The sequence below is a fragment of the Leptidea sinapis genome, chromosome 28 (genome assembly GCF_905404315.1).
Source record: "Leptidea sinapis chromosome 28, ilLepSina1.1, whole genome shotgun sequence".
NCBI classification, from domain to species: Eukaryota; Metazoa; Arthropoda; class Insecta; order Lepidoptera; family Pieridae; genus Leptidea; species Leptidea sinapis.
This window is the reverse complement of record NC_066292.1, coordinates 2,794,224-2,820,188: the sequence shown is the minus strand read 5'-3', so window position 1 is coordinate 2,820,188 and position 25,965 is coordinate 2,794,224. Positions and strand designations below refer to the sequence as shown.

The 25,965-nt window shown below is 34.5% G+C and overlaps 1 protein-coding gene across 3 annotated transcripts; it reads right to left on the bottom strand.

Moving 5' to 3' along the window:
• Positions 1–282: 282 nt before the first annotated feature.
• On the bottom strand, positions 283–24,227 carry LOC126973143 (uncharacterized). 3 transcript variants are annotated; one of them, XM_050820290.1, is made up of 7 exons: positions 24,093–24,227; positions 22,284–22,418; positions 10,181–11,096; positions 7,582–7,789; positions 3,879–4,169; positions 2,412–3,185; positions 283–652 (listed from the first exon to the last, which is right to left on the bottom strand). In XM_050820290.1, exons 2-7 carry the CDS (start codon positions 22,360–22,362, stop codon positions 284–286), a joined length of 2,637 nt encoding a protein of 878 aa, XP_050676247.1. In that variant the 5' UTR covers positions 22,363–22,418; positions 24,093–24,227; the 3' UTR covers position 283. The 3 variants fall into 3 exon arrangements, with proteins under 3 accessions (XP_050676247.1, XP_050676248.1, XP_050676249.1); XM_050820291.1 differs by lacking the exon at positions 24,093–24,227 and adding an exon at positions 22,790–22,808; XM_050820292.1 differs by lacking the exons at positions 10,181–11,096; positions 22,284–22,418; positions 24,093–24,227 and having other exon boundaries at positions 7,582–8,262.
• Between the last annotated feature and the right edge of the window lie 1,738 nt (positions 24,228–25,965).

Genomic DNA, 25,965 nt, shown 5'->3' with positions numbered 1-25,965 from the left:
AATAACCAACACTAACGAGATATCAAAATTGACATAAATACTTTTTTAATCAGTTAACAATTATTGTTTCATAGAGTTCCATTATTTGTATATAAATGTTACGCAAACATAAACACAAGTGAAAAAATTGTACAAATAGCTAAACAACCAAAATAAATCGTTAATTTCAGTTGTTTAGCAACGACTTTCAACGTTTTCTGTAAACGCCCGACAAAATTATAGCAATGATATTTGTGGAAAGATTGATTCAAGAAAAACCTTTTCATAATTAAATCGAACAACACTAAACTAGGTCAAAAACAATAACATCGTCATTAATTAAATCGCATAAGTCGATCCATTGAGTGATGAGTCTAAACGTATCGTAATTATTGTATCTCTCTTCAAGACCATATATTTTTATATGCTGTATATCATTCATCCAAATCGCAGCGTTTCTCCAATCACAGACTGGGTCGAAGTCATCACCTTGAGCTGTGATATACAACTTCTCTTGGGTCGCTTCGAAGTAGAAAGATATTGTAGGAAGCATAAAAATGGTGCCGGATGCGGAGCAATTGTGAAGTGTTCCGTTTGTAATATTACATTTTAATGCGATTATTAACGTGTGGAATGATCTTAGTCTTGTCTCTTCAGCTGTTTGCTGTGGGTCCTACAACAAAAAATAAATAGCCGATTACTTAGACACTTTGCCAAAAAATTCTTTTAATACGTTTCCCATCAACACAATATCACTCGCTGAAGCCTGAAATTTGCTGTCTCCTTAACTGTGCATAAAAGAGATTAAATATACTTGATCACGGATTACGATTGAGACGCCTCCTGTAATAATAATAATTATCTTTCCTTATCGTCTTATAATAACTAAATAATGGCTGTCTATAACCAAGCTGATTATATTATGGCACGAACAGCTTTCTTCTGCAGCGCAAACACTTTATTAATGTCAACAGGATGACCCTACAGCAAACATATACTAATAATATGAGTACTTTCATAGTGGTAGAAATAGTAGAAATTCAGCTGAGTGAATTTAATATTGAGTGAATGAAATTCAGGTATTTTGTTATCTCTTTGCATATTATGTCAAAATAAAGGTACATGAAAGTGTAAAAATAGTACGAATATCGCGAAGCTTGGTGCTTATCGTCGATGTACAGGACAAAACCTAAGTAAACTCCTACATTTAAAGAGTGGCTCGATCAAAATCCTAGTTGTTCGTGTGACAAATATGCGATTGAAAAGTCCAGAAATATCATAATTTAAATATTTCACTGCTGAAAATATTTTCACAATTGACGAGAAAAATATCAAAGTCTACGCTCATAGCTCAAAAGAAGCTTCAGAAGTGGTCTGAAAAATGCAACGTGCTTATTATCCTGCGTCAGTCATGGTTTGTTCAGGTGGGGGCTGTCATAAGACTCTTTGATAACAAAGAGTCACAAAGATTTATATTTGTGAAAAAATTGTGACGTATAAGTTTCTTGATGCATTACAGGTCGTGTTATTTGCTTTGGAATGTCTAGCAAGCACGTGGTTACAAAACACCAAATACCCAAGCATTGCTGAAAGTCAATGTTCCGAACAGAGAACACAGCCAGAGTTGAACTTTACAAGAGCTGAACCGTGGCCCTCGTCTAGCGTAGATGTGAATCCCTTGGACTATAAAAAGTCAGTTTTAGGTGACATAGCTTGCTTTAAGCGACACTGGAGATTCTAAAGATATCTCTAGAACAAGCAGTGGCTAAACTTTCTATGAAAGCAGTGCGTAAATCCACAGATATGTAGCAGGACAGATTAAGGCCTGCATTAAAGCCAAGGGAAGTCATTTCGAAAAGAAATCTTTTTTATATAATGTTGTTAAATAAACACTTTATTTATTAAGAATATATTTCGCCATAATAAATAAATACACTTTTTAACCAGACCTTGTACATTCAATCTGACAATTCAGATGACAAAAGTAAGTTAAATTAAAATCAATAACTAGGAGAACCTAAGTATTTAAAAAATATCTGATGAAGCAACTCTTATTACGAAAATTCTGACCTTGTCATTCTGTATAATTCGGTTACTTGTATTGCGTTCCACTGGGAACTCCCCAAAATTAAGCATAAAATGTAGTTTAAAATCTTAAATTGTCATGTATTGTTATATTATGGTAATCTTAATTTTTAAAGTCATTTAATATACAAAACGCTTGCCACATTATTTTTAGGCCAAGATTATCAAGATACCACTCATAAATTTTTTAGGGAAATTCCAAAAGCAGAAAATAGAATTAAATTTCGTTAATCGCTAATTAAGGATTACGATTAAATAGAAAGTGATCGTAAAATATAGATAGATTAACTTCCACGACAATAATATTGGTATGAATAAGGTATCAAATAATTTAAAATTGTACTTACATGTTGAATCATAACTATTGAGCCAGCACGAATCAAAGTCAACAGTTCAGACTCCAAAGTAGTCATGGTAGCCATCTGTCCTTCGCTGGAATTCACTCTAGCTCCACCCCAAAATTCAAACCAAGAACCAGGAGGCATTAGTACATGAACATGACTTTGAAATGGCTGTAAATTTGGAACAATCATCAAACTATCCCCAACACCGAACTGCGTCGTAATATTCTCTAAGTAATGTGCATCTGGAAATTGGTAGAACATTGGTCTTAAAAGCGGCCCTTTCTGTAGAACCGTATTGAAATATGGTAGAAGACTTTGTCGTCTATTCAAAGCTTCGATCATGTGTAGTCTCTCGGTCGTATTAAATGCTGTTGGATCCCGGGGTACAGTGGTACAATCTATCGTTATTAGTGGAAGAAATGTCGCAGCTAAGTACCATTTGATGCATAGGCTTGTCTGGTTTTCAGCATGAAAGTCTTTATTGTCGCCACAAATCGGAGAAGACCAAAGCCAATGCCCGGAAATTCCTCCCAACGCTGCTGTGACTAGTTCTCTTTTAATGCTACTCCAGGTAGCGTTAATATTCTGTCGGTTAATAGCTGCAGTACCACTCATCCATTGGCTTGTAGTCATAGCAAACATATTGCTTCCAGCTAAATTGTAAAGAACTTCGAATGATTCCTTTCCGTAAGTGTTGTGTTTGTGTATGAATTTGTTGGCCTGATCAAGAAGAGTAACATTCCACTTAGGTGTATTTCGCAGAGCCTGTTTGAATTGCTGAAATAAAGATTGATAATTATAAATTATGAGATGAACGCTACACCAGCTCATGAGAAAGATTAAAAAGATTAACATGAAAAGATTTGAACTTTAAAGGTTGCGATTACAGTCACATCAACAGAGATATTTTTTAAGCCACAAGATCAAGAAAGTATCAAATGCATTGTCATATATACTACTATTGCTACCTTAAAAAATGTCGTGTATCTTTTCTCCATTTCTAATTTTGTGGTCTTCTGATATGTTTATTTCTTGATATTTTTAACTACATATTTATTCTACATTTTAAAAAAAGCGACGTGATTAAAAATATGAGTGAAAAAACTTAAAATTACATTTATACGAGGCTTTTAGCGTTTTAATTAAAAGTTATAATTGAACTTAGCATTTAGTTCGGTTGACTTGTTCTGCATTATTCAAAAACATTAAAAGAAAATATTTAATCTTAATTGATTTGTGTTGATACTTGGTCCGTGAGGCCCAGAGCCGCGTAGAATGAAAGTATAAAGTAATGCGCGCTTTAATAGAGCTTTTGGTAACCCAAGCGCTGGCAGCTGTTTCGGTCAACGGATCAGCCTAGCTATGCAATGCGGAAATGCTGCCAGTATTCTTGGTGCACTTTCTCGTAGTGATGGTATTCATGTCGTCATACATTCTATTACAAATATAAAAATTTACTTAAATACTTACCTCATTGTAATATGGTAGAAAAGGCGACGGATCGTGTGCAGTTTTATTACTTTGGTCTAACGGCCAGTTATTTTCCACAACAAGCCCATCAAATTGTGTTGTAAAAGGCCACATTCGGTTGAGAAATACTTGCGTCGCTATATCGTACGCTGGGTACATAACTTGATCGTCATCAACTGTCCCTTTATAAATACCAAACGTCCGAGGCTCGTGGTACATGAATAGTTCAAATTCCGGGAGTATTGAGCAAATCGCTGGCAAAGGGAAGCTACTATTCTCGTTGTATCGAATCTAAAAACAAAATAAAGTTACTGATGTAACTATATACTAGTTATTGGTGGACTTGCATGGCCTCACTTACTATATTATACCTTATAACTTCACCTCAGTTATATTCTACCTTCTCGGAAAGTAGCTCTGTATTGATGTATAAATTTAAGCCAATTATCAGAAATTGTCGTATGAAAAAGGACTACAACAAAATATAGGATTGTTTTAATGATACAATTATTAGTTTAGTTTAAGTATTTTTATTGAAAAAAAGGCACACTGCTGAGTTTTTTGCGGAACTTCTTCTCATCAATCCATTTTCCTATTTACGTCGAGGTGCTGGTAGGTAAAAGTGTGAGGTATAGAATTTACTTGAAATCTGCTATCAATAAAGAAATTTGAATTTGATGAACCAAATGGATTGAAAGTTTCGCATTTTTTCGTTCAAGTATGCGAGAAGGTTTTTTTTTCAAATTTAGATGGAAAATGACACAGTCCAGTTCATATGAAATTATGTGACAGCATTTAATGTGTCAATTTGCCGAAAGTACGTCCTTAATTTCGTTTAAATATGCGAAAATATATTTCTAACCTGTGCATCGTAGAAACTTGGAGGGATCGCTAACATACTCCCCTTGATGAACAGTGTGATTTATTTAAGCTTAGAGTAATAATAATATAATATCTTTATTTCTCAGCGACGAGTGGGTAAGCTTTCATGCTTAAAACATGGGATATGAAAGACTTGGTTGTAGATTGGTAGGAAATAAAAGACCCGGTCGCCAGGTCACCAGTACCTACTAGAGATATAGCTTTAATATTTGTGCACGACACTTTATTGTTCCGTTGAAGGTTTATTTTAACATTAGAGGGCACCTGATGGGAATTGATGAAGCAACCGCCCATGGACATCCACAGCATCAGAGTTCAAGAAATTTTGAGAATGCTTTAATATTGAAGGTCCTTAAGTCGTATCATTTCAGGAAAACTGCAGCCGGTTATTGATTCCAAAAAGTGGCTGCTATGAATTAAAATATTTCTACTAGCCAAGAAGTTTATATTAAATATATAATATTAAACATACATGCATACATAAAATCACGCCTCTTTCCCGGAGGGGTAGGCAGAGAGCACTTCTTTCCACTTGCTACGATCCTTACATACTTGTTTCGATTATATTAAATGAATAATTTATTTAAATAATTAGATACACTATAGAATAACAATGAATATAACTTTTTTGAACATATTATGGAATTACGTTATTTTTTAAGCAACTTCAAAAAAGGAGGAGGTTCTCATTTCGTCGGTATGTTTTTTTGTTTGTTACCTCAGAACTTTCGACTGGGTGAACCGATTTTGATCATTCTATTTTTATCCAAATGTTTTGAATTTTTTTTAGTGTTAATTCCGCCAATATTTGTCTTTAAACAATCCGACACGTGTTTCGCCTCTACACGAGTCATCCTCAGGAGATGTTGACTCGCCAAACTCTGCCAGAGCACGAGACTGTGTCGTATGTATGTAGTTAAAAAACTACCTTGGCTGACACCGACTCCAATAATAACAATAATCGTAACTAGAATTAGATTAATTAATTAGATTGTCTAAGAATACGCAATTATTTTTATACTTTTTAGTGCATATTATATCTATTGTTTTGGAATAGTGTTTTTGAAGTCGGTTGTTAAATTTTTCTTCTTTCTTTACGTAATGCACATGAATGTTTTAATCGCGGATTACCTTATAATATCATTTAGAAAACGGTAGGGACTAAGTAATTCGAAATACAATACTTTTTATTCTATATTCATAAAGTAATATATAAATAGCATCCACTATGTATATAAACTCTGTCTCCTTCAATACCCACACAATAAAGTCCTCAGACTTGGCCTATCTGAATGACTTTATCTATGAAACGTCAGGACCCATTTTGACGAGACTTTAAGATAATAATTCATGTAATAAGGAGTGACTAAGCTACTTCTATTGAAATGAGTTAAGGCTATGCACAAAGAAAATCAAACCTTTGAATCGAGAATAAAATCGGATTCAATGAAAAATAAATTCAAATTCAAATCACAACGTAAATAAAGACAGGCGCACGTTTTAATATAAAATATCAGTATTATTGCAATGTATTCAATATAATATTCAGAACCGAATATATAACAAACGTATATCTTATATATATAAACGAGCAATTCTTGTATATAATGTATATATAATGTAAATATATGCATATATAATCTGAATCTCTGAAACGGCTCCAACGATTTTCATAAAATTTAGTGTACAGGGGTTTTAGGGGACGATAAATCGCTCTAGCTAGGTTTCAATTTTAAAAAATGTGGTTTTATCCGTGTTTTTATGAGAAACTGCTACTATAACATTAGAATACAAAGGTAGTTTTCGCCACAAAGATTATTATCAGGTGGGACATCGGGCAATCCGGAAACAAGAAGAATGCAGATGTCTCTAGTCCTATTGCTTTCCCATTTTTTTTTCTAGTTTTGTACCTTCTTAAAAAACTGAGCAAGGCTCGATCGTCCAGGTACTTAAACCATAAAATGCAATATTAAAATCTTCGTAAAAAAATCTTCTTGTGCTGTTTATATTTTCATGTTGAGAAATCTAATGAACTTTTATTAACGACGTATTTTAATTTTTGCTATACGCTATTGTAGTGCTATTTATTATATTGTAACTAGCTGACCCAGCAAACGTTGTATTGCCGATATTAAAATCGCGATTCAAAAGTAACTGTTGATCGTAGATGGGTGAAAATTTGAAGTTGTATGTATTTTTTAATGCTGACTCATAATCAAACAAATTAAAAAAAAATGTCAAATACGTTAAAAAAAATTTGCCGTGGACCACCCTTAACATTTAAGGGGATGAAAAATAGATGTTGTCCGATTCTCAGACCTACCCAATACACACTCAAAATTTCATGAGAATCGGTCAAGCCGTTTCGAAGGAGTTTAACTACAAACACCGCGACATGAGAATTTTATATATTAGATATATAATATAAAGCAAGGCACGTTACATGTAAGTAACTCTACGTCTTTAGTCACTTGAAGATTGCCATGGAAAATATATTATGATAATAATGTGTACTGCCACAGAGTAGGAATAGATACTAGTATTGCTACTCGTATACTGACAGGATCTGAGAGCACTGGTTGGTTTACGGCCGTTTTCAATAAGGTATCTGTAGCTACGGATATATTGCTATCACCGTTTAACGACAAGATATTATCTAACCATAGTTATGTCCAATATAGTTATAGTCCAATGCTATCTGTCGATAGGTTATTGAAACGTAAGTAAGCGTAAAAGGATAGATTTGTCTACCTCTAGTAAGTTAAACTAAGGATAGATAGGTTATTAAAAACGGCCGTTAGATAGCAGGCTAGTAACTTACATACGGTGATATCCGCGGCACGAACCGTCTGGCAACTCTTCGAATGACATCTGCACTGTTCTGAACAGCGCGTATATTTTCCTCTTCTTTCGCTTCACATCGATTGCTTCCAATTACAATTGGTTTTTGTCCGCAGTGACTTTCAAACGGTACCCTCAATGATACTAAATTGTTAATATACGCACTGAGTTCCATATCTGACGTGCCGCTAAAATTTAACACATGGGTACTTATATCCACAGAACAGTTAAGAGATATCTCTTTAAATTGTTCTGTGGGTATATCATATACGAATAATAATTGTTATCTTAGGATGCTAGGGCATAGTGTAAAGCAATCTGTACACAGTCTATTCCGTGAAAATAAGTAAAGCATTGAATTAAATAAAGACCATCAAAAAGAGAAGAACTTCAAAAACGGAGATACAGTAGGATAGAAAAGGAAAGCGAATCAATTGTTAGTGTAACCGATTCTGATTGTTTTTTTTATGACAATAAGGGACGAGACGAGCAAGACGTTCAGCTGATAGTAATTGATGCGCCCTGCCCATTATAATGCAGTGCCGCTCAGGATTCTTGTAAAATGTTAAGTCTAATTTGCCCAGTAAGTTCACTAGCTACAGCGCCCTTCTGACCAAAACACAGTAATATTTACACATTACTGATTCTATGTCGAAACTGGCGCCGTTACCCATAATCTAGCCGCCTAAATTCATTAATAATATTATTTTATTCTTAGCAGGCCAAAATTTACGAATTATTAATTTTCTCGAGTTTACGCACAAGGTCTTGTTTTGAAAATAATAGCATTTCTAGATTATGCGATTTATGTGAAGTAAGATAGGTACAACTTTTAATTAAAACAGATATTACTTTTAGTTAATTCAAGTCTGTTTTATGAAGAAATTGATTTGATCATTATTCATTCAGAGCAGCCCTCCTAATAAATTTATTAAACTGAATCGAAATCTTGAATTGATTAAATATTTGTGATTTGTTGTTCTTTGCATCGAATATTATACTTCTAGCTAGCTAGACCTTAGACTAGAGGCTTACATTGCTTATTAATACTCTCTTTTACAAAAAAATAACCTGTTTCACTGGCATCTTCAGATTATTTCATAATGCTATGTAGCTTGTATCGTTGTAATACTTTAAATAAATAAGCAAAAAGTAGTTTCTGTCAATTTCGTCATTACATTTCGATGGAATTCATGAAAAATGATAAAGTCTAAACAGCGTACTTATCTGTTTTTTTTTTTTAATAAAAAAGCAGGCCAAAAGCTTAATTTATAATAACATAAAAATAAAAAGTAAAAGTTTAATATCGAGTGTGGCCCCCTCTTGTTAAAATGACAGCTTGTATTCGTCCGAGTATGCTATGAATGCTATTCTTAATTGTTTGTTGTCGAATGCGCTCCCACTGCGTAGCAATTAAATTCCTTAGCTCCCTGATGTTTTGCGGAGAGCACTGATCTTGCTTACTTTTCGCTTTAGAACATCCAAATTGTGCTCTATGCGATTGAGGTCGGGACTTCGAGCTGGCCAAGCCAAACGATGAATCCCTAACTCTTGAATACACGCTTCCACATTGCTAGAACGGTGAGCGCGATCGTTATCGTCCATAAAAATCAAACTTTTTCCAAGAACTGGTAATGAGGGTTGTTGGAGAAAATGAATAAGGACTTCTGATATGTACCAGTGTGTATTCAAAGTGCCGTTTTATATGAAGATTAACTCCGTACGGTCCAATACAGCAACTACTGCCAGCCCAAAACATAACTGAGTCTCCACCATCAGGGGTTACTTCTTCAAAGCAAACTTCTGCGAAACGTTCCCCTTGCCTTCGCAGTATTCGCTAACGTCGGTCCTCACCATATAGTGATATTCTGGCTTCATCCGAGAATAACCTCTACCCCAGTCCATATCTCACAATTTCGAGAGAAGCTAAGTCTACCAACTCTGTGCTCGCAGAATAATTTAGAGCCACGAGCTGGACGGTGACTGCATATATTGGCTACGAGGAGCCTACTCCTGACAGTCTATAAGGAGGTTTGCTCACCTCTCAATTCCTGTAGTCTTTTTGAGGTTGACATAAGAAGATTTGCGATTTCTTAATACCTGGTTCACCAGGAAGCGGTTATCTCGAGCTTCTGCGCATGGTTTTCTTCCAGACCCAGGCTTTCTACTGACAGATCCAGTCTCTTGATAGCGTTGCCAAGTCCTCTAGACAGTTGAACTACTCACATTTAGCCTCTAGGACACATAACATTCACACACCCTTCCTCAAGTAGCGCTATAATTTTACTCGCTGTTCATTCTTTCAACCATTAAGAGACTGCAAAATAATGGTATCAAGATTTAAAATATCAAGGAAATAGGACAATCCGACAATAATATATGATTTGGAGTTAATACGCACTATCACCGATTCCCGCCACACGTTAAAGTCCGACTATGTCTTAAATTCGAATTTGAAATAAACTTTTTTAATACACTACAACACTTCATAAATGTGCCAGTAATATTCTTAAATGATTAAAACCTCTTTTGGTATTGTATTCTATAAAGAGACTCCAAATTACAAAAAAATAACATACCAAACATGAGCTCCGAGATTCCAGTAATCAAATTCTGTTTTCGAATCTATTTGTGTCATTGCATCCTTCATAATATCACTTGGCTTAGGTCCGGCGAATAAATGTAATTTGAGTCCTCTCCCCGTCAAACTTCTGACTACGATTTGATTGTCATCCAATATCATCACTTCAGTGGGCGCATTTGTATCGATTAGTAGCCCGTGATAAGAGCCGTTATATTTTGCAAATATCAAGGGTACTGCGCTGAAGTCTTTATCGTTACTAAACAAAATTATACGCACTCCTTTACCCAAAGGTAATTCACCAAGACCGTGCATTGTTTCATTTGTTAATCTAAAAACAACTTCCCAGACCTCATCTGTTGCAATCAACGGTCCACTTATTGTATCAAATATTACGCCACTATTACTCCGAACCGTAATCCCTATTTCAGGCGATCTGACTTGGTAGGAATACGTTTTATTATATAGCCTCTTTCCTAGTCTTAATGGTTCTTTTGCATTATAGAAAGTTATAGAAAGGTGTGATGAAGATTCTTCATTGATTGATAGACGTAAGTCTTTTACGCTGTTGCGATTGTAAGGAGTAGAAAAGACCCTTGGGTGCAGAATTGAGTGCTCAGACCATAAACGATCAGTAAGGTAGGTGAATCTTGAGGGTAGGCGGTGGAAGCAGAAATTTGCACTGACATCATAACAACATTCAGGATGGCACTGGTCCTCAGAAACGTTACCAGGACCACATGGTAGTCTGGAGGTGGCTGGTAAGAGACATGATCCGACTGAGAGTTCGTCTTCACCACTTGGAATGTAATGATATTGGTAGATGAGCAGAGGAATAATGATTGCCCCTATAATTAGAGTTGTAATGACTTGAAGCGGTCGGTTCAATAATATGTGGTCGTACCATTTTACTTCTGAAACAATAATTTCTATTTTAGTAGAATCAACATAATTTCTAGTGATGCGGTCATTGATGAAACGGTATACGATTGGTTAAAAGTGAACGCATTGTTTTTACGCGTTTACTGGTTAAACATTGAAGTAGAGTCACAATTGTTCGTTTTTTTATTTTAGGCTAGTATAGAGTCAGTTTTTTTTAATATGATAGATAATATAATGTTTATAATGAGAGAATTGTTGAAATTATTGTGTAATTGATCAATGCTTCCAAAATTGATTATATTATGTTTTTATAAGTTTGTTTGTTTTATATTTTTATCCAATTTTTTTTAGTTTTCTTGAGTGTTAATTGCGACATTATTTATCTTCAAGCAATTCAACACGTGTGTTGCCTCTACACGAGACTAAGTCTCGCAAAAACTCAAAACATTTCGATGATTATGGATTTCCGCAGAATAACGACAATTATAAACTAAACTTAATCTATAATATTTTTTTCAAGTAAAACGCCGCAAAGAAAGAAAACATAATAAAAATAATGACTAATAAAAAGTTCCTACTACTACGTAGTCGTAGTAACCACCCAAGCATTGTTTTCAAGTTTTTGAAGCTATGAAGCTGTGACTAATAACTTATGATGTGCACTCAAACCACTGATATTTTTTGTTCTTGAAATCGTTATATTAGCTTAGTGATCATAATAGAAACTCCATATTATTGAAACATTATTTTCCCTTTTTAAAGCGCATGTTTTAGGCTGTTAATGCAAGCTATACAAAAAATATATCACTGCCGAGGATCTGAAATCGGGAGAGAAACTAGTGTCTATAGTTCAACCAACTTTTAGAAAATTATATCACATACTTTTTCATATGTAAGATTTCTTTCAAGTCCTGTTGGCCCATATTGTATTTACTCAATAAACGAATATTATCAAACGAAATAGTAACTGGCACCAAGAGAGTATTTTAATATTATAATTTTTTGTGATTATTTTTACTACATTATCTCTTAACATTAAATTAAGTATTGTAATCGTATATTGTAAGGTCTTTTAGGTGTAGTTTTGTTTACCAACGTAAAAGCAGTAATTATTGATTGTGTTAGGTTATAATATTATAAAACGAAACCACTGAAATATTTGCATGTCTGTCAAGACGAAACATGTGCCACTCTTAAATTTGTAACAACTTTACTTGTGAATGTTTCTGGCAAATAAAGAACTAAGAAGCTAAGCCAAGCTGGTAATAAAATAATTAAAATCAAAATAAAAAATAAAATAATAAAGATAATTAAAATCAAAGCGTCCACTATCACCTATTCGAAAATGTATGTCTCAGACCTGTCTTGAGTTTTTGACGTTGCATAGAGATGTGGGTTCTCTCTGCATCTTCTACCACATTCATCATGGAGAGTGCTCAACGGAGTTGTTCGGGTTGACACAAGCAACCGAATTCCACCCCCCACATTACGATAAAATCTTAAATTCACCTGCATAACGTTGACGTCTGGCATTCCACAACCGCACGTTTTTCAAGAAATTTCAAACCTCACACTTTGTGGAATCAATTACCGGCTGCTGTTTTCCCGAACAGATACGACTTAGGGACCTTCAAGAAAAGATCATTCTCCCATTTTAAATGCCGGCAACGCATCTGTTGCGGATGTCCATGGGCGGTTGCCTCACCACTAGACATCACATGAGCCTCTTGCCTGTTTGCCTCCTCTTATAAAAAGAATGTGCGCAAGAGACTCAGCGGCGTTTCCTTTTTTTATGAATTTTGTAACAATAATATTTACTATGTACCAATCTGTGGTATCATCAGGACAGACATTTATGCTAAAAAATAATGATTTTAAATCGTCAAATCGTATTAAACACAAAAATTATACAAACTGTAGGAACTTGTTAGTAATAATATTTTAAATAATAATAAAAGTAGCTTAAGATACTAAAAACACGCTTTGGTTGAAAAGATAATGGTTGAAATTTAAAAGGGATATAAATTCCTGCCCTATCAACGATAAATGAAAAAAATATATAAATTAACCAAAAACTTATTTTGCAAATTGAAAAATTGAATAATTTTATCAAATTAATGTGTTGTCATCGGTTCTCGATAAATCTACGAAGTTTGAACGAACTCTGGCCGTTTGTAGTGGGTCATAATCGCGCCCAAATGAGTCAGTTACAAGCACTAACACATACAGGTGAACGTAATAAAAAGTGTATAAAAACGTTATTTTTTAAAAATTTGCTCTTATTTTCTTGCAGTTAGTAAAAAACGTAGAATATGTGCATTGGGGATTAATCAGTCTTATTCTTGAGTGAGTTTAAAACCCTAGCTAACCTCTGGATTTAATATTGTTAATCACCCTCGGGATTTAACCATACAATCGTGCGTAACTCACGATTCACGCTGCATCCATGACAAGACTCTGACCTCATTACATAATCTACTATTATTGATAAAATCTATTAACTTTATACAAATAATCTTTATATAAATAATTTAAAATAATTCGTATTTCGCATTAATAATAAAACACTCATTAGTCTAGGTAGTGAGGATTTAATTTACAAATCACACTGTAGGATTCCTAGTATGGTATCCTTTTAACTATATTTCGTAGATAGAGCAAAACTTCATCATTTTAATTCAAGGTCATTTATCGGTCAGCCTGGGGCTAAGAATATTTGATTTATACTAAAAATGAGTATTTTATTTAAAACTGCAAAATATTATAGAGAAATTTAATTTTTAGTTAGGTTAAAACTAGGTTGTTTTATAATATATACATGTTAGATGCCGTTATTTTTTATTATAAACTATTTTACGTTTCCTTATAACTACGGCAACTAATTTAGGAAAATTAAGACCATTCACATTAACATTTGTATTTATACGATTCTACGACAAATAAGGCAAATAAAACAATAATCATAAATAAATAATACATTCTAATTGCAAGCCAATAGGAACGCTTCGCGTAAGCACTTTGGATATACCTACCTACTCGCAACGTTAAAACGTTGGATGTGTACGACGCATACCGATCTATGTAACACGACTGGCTTACTTATAATAACGTGAAATGCCGAATGATGTTTTAAACATTTTTTTAGAAAAAAGCAGAATTATCAATGACGGGACATTCCATCGCTTCCCTAGCCATATCGTAGGGAACGCAAACAACCCATCACTAATCGGTTTATCCTTGGTACTCTTGTAGTCTCTAGTAACTATATCCCTAATCTAATCGAAGACACTTAAGTGGTTCCATCCACTTTAGCTCTAATATTTGTAAAGTCAATCTAAACTCATCCATTTTATCTTTAAGGGCAAAACTCAACATTACTTTTTCAAGAATTGTCACTTTATCTTTCTTTTCATTCCTCTTTAATCTCTAGTAACGTTATGCTTGAAGTGCCCACGCCGCTTAAACAAAAAAAAACATTGGCCATCTTCCCATACAAGCTGGATCTAACCTGTCTTCTGCTCTTCACTTATGATACTCGTAAGATGAAATTAATAGACAACACATATAGTGGTAGGCTAAATAAACAAGTTTGTCTTCCCTTTGAGGAGGCTCAGAAAAACTATGTCATTTAATGCAGCACTGATATATTATATTGGTTAAGTTTTACCATATGGGTTATTATTATGGGGTTATTAAACAAATAGTCCAAATTTGTTTCGGGCACAATAAAAGTATGTAGGGCTGTATGCAATGTCGTTTCTCTAGAATCGTGTACACCACTATGGAGAAAGTACTGTCTCTTAACGCTTACTAGCCTTTATACACATTTTTTTTTTAAATCTATTAGATATGAAGTTGAATGAACTCCTGACTTTTTTATTCTACCAGTAACTAAGGTCATTGCTCTGATCTCAGTTTAATGGAGTATAGCTAACAAGAAATGCGCTGCGCGGCGCGGCCGCGGCGGCTCCAACGAATTAGGCGGGGGATGTTTATTATTAACAAAAAAAACTTTTGCTTTTGCCGCCGATAGATAATAAGTTAGATTATGAATTACTGTTACGCGAAAAAAACTAAAACCCGTGCAAGTGAGAATTATAAATCAACTCAATAGCTTAATTCTATCTTAGTTGTATAATTTCTATAGTCTTAAGGAATGCCGCAAGAAAAATGCAAGGCCGCTTTGCCGATACCTATGGGTAAAATCAAAGGTAAAATAATCAGCGGCCGCGTTTATTGGCGAACAGCGTTTTGATCATCGATTACTAGAAGAGATATTATAAAAATATAATCTAGTTTTTCTAATACAATCTTAGAATCCATGTTATATTAGATACAAAATAAAACACGGTCTGGTACTAAGAGTCAGTGATATATGGGCCACTGAAGTATTTCGATATGAATAAATTTCCACACAAATGTGTTTAATGCCGAAACATTATATTTTTTTTTACTTTGTCGAACTTTTTAGTGTGGTAAGCTGTTTAATTTTTTTTCTACTTTAAATGAAGTTTATTCAGTATAGTCTCATAACCGTGGACTTATATTATACTAACGTATAGGCAAACAATGCTTGCAGGAGAGAAGAAAATCTCTAACGTAGATACAGGAAGAAAGAAAAGATAAGCGAAATTATTGTTGGTGTAACCGATTGTTTTTGATTGTAGTAAGGTTTCTTATAGGGTCGCTGATTTTTGGGTTGTTTAATTAATGAATTTAGGAAGGCACTTGCAGTCTACCAAGAATATTGAGGATAGAAGTAAAATGCATTCCACTAGCCTTTGGACACTCCCTCGCCACTCAGATGGTGGCGGCGCAGCAGCTTCAATGGACCTGACTCTGGTATTACAAGGTGAACGTCACACAGGCGATCGCAAGCTTGTAAAGTTTGTATGAATGATATCGTAGATTGAACGACAACACTGGTGGAGAGTCACAAAGCTTGTGGTAGACTCTATGACCACAGGTTATCACTTGGGGTTAACATGGTTTACATAATTATGTAGTGTGAGCGACTACGCCCGAGAGAAACTCAATCTTGTTAACCCAAGCGCGGCTTGTGTTGTCAGCTAGCGGAGCACGTACAACTACCCTCATGATTCCTAATAAAGTCAGCAAGTACCTAGGTAACACTGAAAATGTTTAGAAAGTTGCCAATACTTTTATTGTTTTTCGAAGTAATCTCCGTTCCTCTCTACACATCCATTCTTCCTTAGGGGTCTCTTTTATGGCATTTTCGTACGCTTTCACCGCATCTTCAGGGCTTGTAAATCCAATGCTTAGAATTTTATCCTTAGTTCTTGGGAATAAATAAAAGTCGCAGGGCGCCAGGTCAGGACTGTACGGCGTTACTCTCGACGACTCATTATCTCGACACATGCCATAGTCAAATATTCAACAGTCCGTTTTGCGAATTGCGGATTATCGTGGTGAAGGAGGATCCTGCTTCGAGGGCGCTGCTATCGAATTTTTCCAAGACAACAGGCAAACAGTGATGGACATACCAGTCTGCAGTAACTGTCTTTCAATCTTCTAGCACAACTGTCGCGAAATGACCTTTCCGTCCAAAGAATGAGGCAATCATCTTTTTTCCTTGACTTGCTTTCTTTACCTTAGTTGGCCGATCCTCGAAATGAAACACCCACTGAGCTGATTGTTTTTGTTTTCGGGTTCGTAGCAATATATCCAGCTTTCATCACCTGTGACGATGTCAAATACGTAGTCGCTGTTAAAGAACGTCTCTCACGCGGATCATCATTGAGATTGCTACGTCCACGCTTAAACTCTTTAAACCAATTGTAAATAGCGGCATGAGATAGGGCTTCATTAAGAAATGCTAATCGCAGCCTATCATAGCTTTGTTGTTGAGTAAGCCCACAACGAAAGTCATAATAAATCATTGACCGAAAATTATCTCGCGTTAGGTTCATTTTCACGTGTAACAAGACTTTTAGATTTGCCGCCAATTCACAAAAACAAATGAGAAATGAATGCAATATAGGTACTACATTAGGTTACCAAGGAATTCTAAAATTGAAATTCAAAAAAGTTTTCATTAGCAATGTTTCTGAGTTTTAACAGTTCTTAACGTTTTCAGTGTTACCCACGTACCGTGCACACCGATATGTAGTTAAGAGCACAAATTTAGATTATATCTACTAGTTAGATAATTAATGGGTTTGCTAAAACATTGGAAGAGATGGAGCTTCATGCCTTTTTATATCAATGGCAGCGCCTTTTCACATGTATACAGTGATAGTGTCTCGTCTGCACTTATCCATTAATAAACACGGTCTTGTCGTGGCAACCGTCATTGCAGTAATGTATTATTTGTATAATGTATAGCGTCGTTCACATGAACACGGGCACAAAATGGCTACGCGATGTCATCAGTCTAGTATGTCAGCCAACCCTAGCCGCCGGGCCACCGTGCCTAAACCGTGTGAGAGCACGTTGACATGGCAACCGTATGCATCTGAAATGGCATGGAGGCTTCATTCCACAGGAGGTGGTACCACAGTATTTCGTTTTTATGCTGTTAAGCAGAAATGTGCAAGCATTATTATGTTTTGGTTTCGAATCGCTAGAGCTATATTATAGTGAATGTACTGGGCTAAGAAGTCTTAACATCTTATATCAAAGTGAGCGATGCCTTTCATCACATTAGGTTCAAGTAATAATCAGCAATTATCTCACGATTTATTGTATGTGATCCTAATTGTAGTCCTAACGGATATTGATAGGTTTTTGAAATTCGATGATAAGATTAATTGAATATCTTTTGTCATCTGCTCGCCATTGTGTAGGTCTGTTAAGGATTCTCAATTTGTCAGTCTTCAATGGAGGCCTTCTGCAATCAATATATATCACGGATATACTTCTCACGATATTATAATAAAATATAATATATAATCAAATTTATTTAGCTACTTTGTTTTGCCCTGTGGTTTAGCCAGTCATCTTCATCTAGATATACATATATGACGGGGCAAGGTCGGTCACATGGTCAGATTCTCCGTGGTCGTTCATTGTTGTAGGCCTTTAACACTACAGTTTCACTTCACAAATATTTTACTTTACTTTTTTTTATGGAAAAGGAGGACAAACGCGCGTACGGATCACCTGGTGTTAAGTGATCACCGCCGCCCATATTCTCTTGCAACTCCGAGGAATCGTTGCCGGCCTTTAAGGAAGGCATGCGCACTTTTACTTCACAGCTGTAATAGATTCTCCGCTCGATAGTTCTGATTGCAACTATCGACTATCTACTATCATATCTATCTATCTACTATCATTGGACTGCCTGCTTGGCGCTCGCCCGTACTCGCACCGCACGCCGGTAACACCCGAGCTAAGACGAATATAGAAACATCTTCATACTCGCTTGATGTTAACTTTTGACATAAAATGGGCCCCGCTTTGGGATCAAAATACGTAAATATTTTTTCACTTCCCATGCTCTGAAACTTCTTATTTGTCCACGATATAGGCTGCACAAAATCGATTTTTGTGCACAATAAATGTATCTATATTAAGGCAAAGAATATGAGTCATACAGCCAAACACAATAAAAAGTTCAGAGATAGAATTTGTTATTTTATAATATTTACTTCTAATTATTTGGCTCATGTGTTTTTTAAGATATAAAATATATAAAAAATTAAATTAAAATACGGTAGGTTATTTAATGAATAAAAGAAATAGATATGTTACAAAATTAATTTAATACTAGGCTGTATAGGTCTGGAGCCCCAGCCTAATATCAATGTCGTAAGATTAAAAAAAAGCGGCGGGAAGCAGGTCTTGTTTTTTCGTGCATTTATTAATTTCTTCAAATTTGCTAAAATTGTTCAGAATGTCCACGTTATACTACTGTTTTATTTCCTAGCAATCGAAATGAAAAGCAGAGTTTATAACTTGTCCACAAAACCTTTTTATCTTAAAAATGGTTTGTTTTGTGCACTCGTAAAATCTACTATTTCCTTCTCTCGAAAAAAAAGCTGTGATGGTATATGATGCTAAGGATTCTTGAAAACGCCAAAAAGAATGGCGTTGCAATTGCGCTGATCACTTTGAGAAATAAGATGTTATGACCAAAACCCGCTGCTCTTCAAACAAGAACACAAAATATTATAATGCGTGAACACTATTGTGTGGCACACCCGCGCCGGTGCGACACCCCTTAACTAGCTATTAAATCGTACTTATTAATTTTGAACTGAAAACTTCTTTAGCCATGTAGTGCCAAAAGTAGGTAGGGGTACCCTTTTTGGTAGTGGAAAGTCTTATGTGTTCGCGTTATCATGTCGGTAACGCTCATGACTGGTGCACGCGATAAATAAATAATTAAAAAAAATATATAAATATAAATAGTTGGACACTTTTTGGATGGGCGATAATATGTGAAATTGAATGGATATGAAACCACTTATTGAAAGTCAAAAACTACCAACCATTCCAAAAAGAATGCATCAGACCTGAGAAGAATAACGGCGCAACAAACTCAGCGGGCTTTTTTTACATAAAAATGGTTACATGGTTACAATATGAGGGCGGTCGCACCATTCTTGTGTTATCAGTGTTATCTTTAAGAAAGTCATTTATGTTATAGTAACCTTTAGCACTCAAACGTTTTTTAACAATTCTTTTGAATATCGTAATACTTTTGTTTTAAAAAATTTCTAGGATCTTGAGGTAAAAGCATATATATCGATCCATAAAAGACTTACTAACTCGACTTAGCCGAGTAGTAGTAATATAATTTTATGTCTGTTCCTGGTATTAACATTATGTTTATGACAGTTTCTAGCAAATTGACTTATGGTGATGCCTATGTACATACATTGCACGAATATATTGAGAAGCAACAGACAAGATGTTAATATCTTTAAATTTTGCTTTCAATGATTATTTAGGACCTAGGTTAAAATAGCTTGAATAACCCTCTTCTGCAGCACAAATATTGTATTAATATCGGAAGCGTTGTCCCATAGCAATATACCATAGGACATAATACTATGGAAATAACTAAAGTATACTAGTCGTGCCGTATCTATATGTATCAGTTAATTGTCTAATCTTTTTAACCGCGTATGCTGCAGAACTAAGTCTGTTCGCAAATCCTTCAATTTGGAGGCCCCATTGTAATTTGGAATCCAGAGTTATGCCAAGAAATATATCAGATTCCACCGGTCTTATCACCATCCAATGTGTATATTACTGTGCATTGTTGAAGTAGTGTTTTTATTTCATTAATAAATTGAAATTAAAAAGTTAAAGAATTATAATTATAATCACAAAAAGGAAATTTCAAATTTTAATAATAAAAGTTCTAGGTTTTCACTTTTATCGGCAGTCTCTACAATTGCCAATTTTTTTTTGGATTGTATATTTGTATATTTGGGGTAGATCGATAATAATTGACGGTGATTCAGAAGCAGCCTATAAATTACCTAGCTCTACAAGAACGGTATCAGACGTTCAATCTCACAAAGACCGAAGCAAATTATAGAGCATATACGAAAAATGTCGACAGCGTCGATTATTCAATTTAAACGACGTCTCGCCCTATTTGTGTCAACGTCAAAGTTAAATAAACTTTTTTCAATTAGGCTTAAACTAAACGCTTTTAAATCTTTACTATAAATATTTCTTTTAAATTACTGAATCTCCCATATGTTCGGATAAATTAGAGGTCATGAGAAGAACTTCCAAGAAACTCAACGGCCTCTCTTTTCAATCAAATAGAGTATTTTACAATGGCTGTAAGATACAAAACAAATAAGTTTGTAAGGTGCTGAATCTAATATAATATGAATCATGTTCAAAGTTAAATCGTTTTAAATATCTGGGCAAATGAGGCTTAACATCTTATGTCTCAAGGTGACGAGCGCAATTGTAGTGCCACTCAGAATTTTTGGGTTTTTTGAGAATCCTGAGCGGCACTGCATTGTAATGGGCATGGCGTATCAATTACCATCAGCTGAACGTCCTGCTCGTCTCGTCCCTTATTATCATAAAAAAAAAATCAAATATATCATAAAAAGTATTAAAGAATAAATTGTATAAATATATATTATCGTATATTGGATGCATCAACCTTTAGAGCTTGAATTCATTTTTTGTGTAAGGAATGAAATAAAAATGAAAGTGAAAAAATGTTGGTCGTGATTACTGTCATAATTATTAATCGCATCCATAAATTTTAAGAAGTGCACCTACGCTCTTTTTTGAAGGTACCCATGAAGATAAGAAGGTATCGTACCGGAAACACCGCACAAGGAAGCTTATTCCACAGCCTTGTAGTACGTAGAAAAAAGCTGATTGCAAGACCGCACTGTGCAGGACCACCACACATCCAGATGGTGGGGATTATAGTCTAATTTGTGGCATGTCGTGCTAAATTGGAATACGGTCGCAGGAATCAGCTGAAACAGCTCTTCGAAACACTTCCCGTGTCAAATAGATCGAATTGATACTGAGGGGCGCCAGACCAGACATGACAGCAATACTCCATATGTGGTCGAACCTGCGCTTTGTACAGCGCTTATATGTGCCAGTTTAAAGTTTGCCGTGCTCTATATATGACGTCCCAGCTTCTTCCTTCCTATCTTTACCTTCCTTAAAGGCCGGCAATACTCCTGTGATTCCTCTGGTGTTGCAAGAGTATGTGGGCGGTGGTGATCACTTAACAGCAGGTGACCAGTACGCTCGTTTGTCCTCCTTTTCAATAAAAAAAACATATAATTCGCAGTCTGATAGCAGAACAGTAAAAATGTGCTTTAAGACAGTACAGTACAAAGACAAAGTAAGCACACTTTTCTCTTAAATCATGTGTCAACTGTCACTGTCCGATTCAAATTTGAACTGAATAAATGTTTTACATTGCTGCTTATTGACCAAGAATATTTTAAACAACTGGAATAAATGCAGCAATGTATAGATAAAGCAGTCGAAGCTTATTATGGTGCAACTTGAGGTATGTTCCATATTTCGGCTTTGTTTTTATACGACGTGATTTGTCTATATTACGTTTAGAGCTCTGGTCCTGCAGCGCCCACGTATTGGCGGCGTACGTAATTTCTTTCCATAACGGTCATCATTCATAGTTCAGTCCCTCGTAGATATTTTAGTTAATTAAATATAATTCAAATTATTTTCCTAAAGTATCTTAGTTTGTATTTATATATTTAATCAAAGAATACTTAAGATGTACTTACTTTTTAGAGCATCGTATGAAAGTTTGATGTTTTCTGATTCATCATCGTCACTTTTAGCATCATTAATTCGTGGAATCATATTTGCTAGTATAATTTGTATCTTATCATTAGCCTTCTAGGCATGAGGGGAAAAATCTGAAATACAAGCATACACTAAAAGATGAGTTTATTTTCTTCATGTGCAAATCATTCTATTCACATCAATACTTTTAATATGCTGCCTTATTCGTAGTACTGTAGTGGTAACAATTAAGGCTTGGGAAACGAAAAAAGATTATAACTGGTTAATTACAAAGTACATCAAAACTTTACAACTTTTGGTTATTCAAGTTCAATACAACGGTTCGGTTGGATAAACCGGTTAAGATCGGTTTTATAATTTACTTAATAATTTCTTAACAAAACGAGACTATGTTACAGCTTTTATTCTTTACTGTACGCTCGTCTTGTTAGGTTTATAAAGCATATTAATCTTTTACACTTCTAACAAACTTATAGATACACACATAATATATATTTCTTAAAACCAGTTACAAGCCTTGGCAGTAATGAAATAACATTCTAGTGCAATATTTATATACTCCTATACAAATATTCTATCTAGATTTCTTACCATTTAATCTTATCAAGTTAATAAAATGATAATGATCAAATAGTGATAATATTCACGAATCTTGTTTTGATGTCATTTAGAAACTGTTTACTTTGATCAAGCTTATGGTTCTATAAATGAAGTCTATTGTGCTGAATTAACAAAAAAAACATTTATTACAGGCCAGGGCCCCATATAAAACATATTTACATATAAGTATATATATAAATAAAATCATTTGTTTAACGAAAATTCCACATACAACATTCTTTTAGATTTTACAGTTGAGTGTGTACTCAATGAGTTACTTGACATAAAATAATACCATTGTTAAAATAAAAACCTAAACTACTATTACAAATAAGAAGTTCTCTTTCTGTCTACCTAATGAGATTTAATGACAATTAGTATAGACTAATTAATCATCATCATTATCAGTCGGAATACCTTCACTGCTGGACAAAGGCCTCCCCCAAAGACCTCCACGACCATCGATCCTGCACTGCCCTCATCCAAGATATTGTAGTACAAGGTAACCGGTGGTACCGTAGTGTAAGGTAAGAATGAATATGGACTTCATAATATCCCGAAACATTTCTTAGGAGCATGACAGAGCCACATTCTAAGACAATAGCATTGTTTTCCCAATTTTATTGTTTTTTGCTTTGTCAAACTTTGACAAACGATTATCGTAATATAAATAAATTACGTGACACGTTGTTTGTCCGCGATGGACTCCTAAACTAATGAACGGATTTAAATGGGGATTACTTCATGGAGTGCAGTTTAGTCCAACTTGAGAGATAGGATTCTGTGAGAGAATTTATTGACGCACGTTTTGACAGTTCTGCTGTGAAACAATTTCATTATAACAACAAGCAGCATACGTTACGAAATAATTCTTGATGTTATGAAAAATTATTGACAAATATATAAAAAGCAGTAAATAATTTATTAAGTACAGAAAAACGTCTGTCGGGTCAGCTAGTATTATATATAAATCGCATTTTAAGACATTATGTATGAACTATTTCCAACCCAAACAGCTGTCGTTTTTTGCAGGGTTCTTCATTTAATTTTATCTGGGGTACCTAAATACATTATCTCTCTCTTACACAAAGTACTTCAATTCAGTATATAATTAGTGCAATTAATATATAAATACCACAATAACTTGTAAACATTAGAAATGAGAAATAGTAATAAAGTAAGCATACCTCGACAACAAATCAAGTCCCATTAATGTCTACGATATATACATACTGTTTAAATAGTGTTTTTAAGAAGTGACACGTTTTTATTATAATTTATTTAAAAACATTCAATCACAGTACTTAGTAGTTTAATTCTTTGCGTTCAGGATAATACTAAATGCAGATAAGATTCATTAACGATAAATATGATAACAGTTTGTTAATTGGAGATATTGTGTGATAGCTCGTTTTATGATTAACCGTCATTGTTCAAACAAAACATTCAAATATTTGGTTTAATTTTATTAAAATAGTGATGACGACCCAAATCAAGAATGCCATAAAATTTGGTTGTATTCACATAAATAGTTATTTATGCAACTGTTGTGTTATACGGGGTATTAAAACACGAATGTGATAATAGTATCATATGAGTGTTTTAATACCAAATTATCAACAGTTGCATACAAGACTTTATCTAGACCCAAAATATAAATCCTCTATAAAAGATTTTGAAACAGCTTACTGCTAACATTAAAAAAGCCAGTCCTAGTAACCATTACATCATCCAAACGAGTGTTGTAATGTTGTACTGAATTTCATTACAACACTCGTTTGGATGATGTAATGGTTATTAAGACATTGGGTGTTTTAATGTTGGCAATAAGCTAACTGTTTTAGAATTATTAATAGAGGATTTAAAGCATGAGTGTAGATAACCTATAAAAAAAACTTGTAAAAGCTGAATGTACAAAATGACACGTGCAGAAAATTGACAAATAAGACGTGACAATGCAAGCTGTCGTGTAAATGAATTAGAATTACATGTATATAATTTAAACATACAAATCAGAATCGAAAATGTATCATATTCACCATCCGTTCCGCTTTAAAACACTCAATTTAAATTTACATTTCAACATGTTAAAGCCTGAAAATAAACTGCCCACTCAAACTTTGTTCATTTTAAAAGGTTTTCGTTTAGATTACGACTAGAACTTGGGTTCAGCAAAACTTTAGCATTCAACATCAATAAAGTTCGGTGTAAACCTTTAAATAATGAATTACGTAGTAACGGTCGAATTAATCAAGTAATAAAATAAAGGTAAAATTTGTTAAGTACGTAAGTAATTCATCGTTTCATTTGTAGTAAATATAATACATCCTTAAATTTTTACAATTTTTTGTGTATTTCCTGGATTATTATTACTATGAATTTGATATATAATTGTTAATAGTATGAACTTGAAGACATAAGAGTAACTTACGGCCGCTTCCGATCCGATCTCGAGCTTACGGTTATGAGGAATTGTTTGAGATCCATCAACCAATTCCGAAGCTGCATTTCAAACTTTCAATTTTAATCTCCAAATCTATTTAGTATATACAAATACCAAGCTAAAATACGAACGCACTCTCCCAAAGTAGGATTGAAAATAGAGATCACCAACGGTTTTTGAAATGCCGAAAGCAGAAAATGGATTAAAATACTAATCCCGGAAGGTGACCTGAGATCTGACACGTACTTCTGCCAAAGAATAAGTTTGGCAATTCAAAGAGGTGATACTGCCAGCTTCTAGGCACCTTACCTGTAGATTGCGACCTTAATGCGGTTTTTATATAAGTATATTTTATTGTATAGCTAGATAATTTTTTTATTAATTTAAGCCTTTTTTATGACAGTAAGGGACGAGACAAGTAGGACGTTCAGCTGATGGTAATTGATAAGCCCTGCCCATTACAATGATGTGCCGCTCAGGATTCTTGAAAAACCCAAAAATTCTCATCAGGCGTTCTCACAATTGCACTCGTCACCTTGAGACATAAGATGTTAAGTCTCATTTGCCCAGTAATTTCACTAGCTACGGTGCCCTACAGACTGAAATACAGTAATGTG

Bases quoted from the DNA above. Each gene is read 5' to 3' on its own strand.
- LOC126973143 (XM_050820290.1), bottom strand. From the start codon at position 22,362: ATGATTCCACGAATTAATGATGCTAAAAGTGACGATGATGAATCAGAA. The intron at 4,170-7,581 runs GTAAGTTACTAG...TTTTGTTTTTAG, and splicing joins TGCCGCGGATATCACCGTAT to ATTCGATACAACGAGAATAG. The intron at 653-2,411 runs GTAAGTACAATT...TTTTTGTTGTAG, and splicing joins CAATAGTTATGATTCAACAT to GACCCACAGCAAACAGCTGA.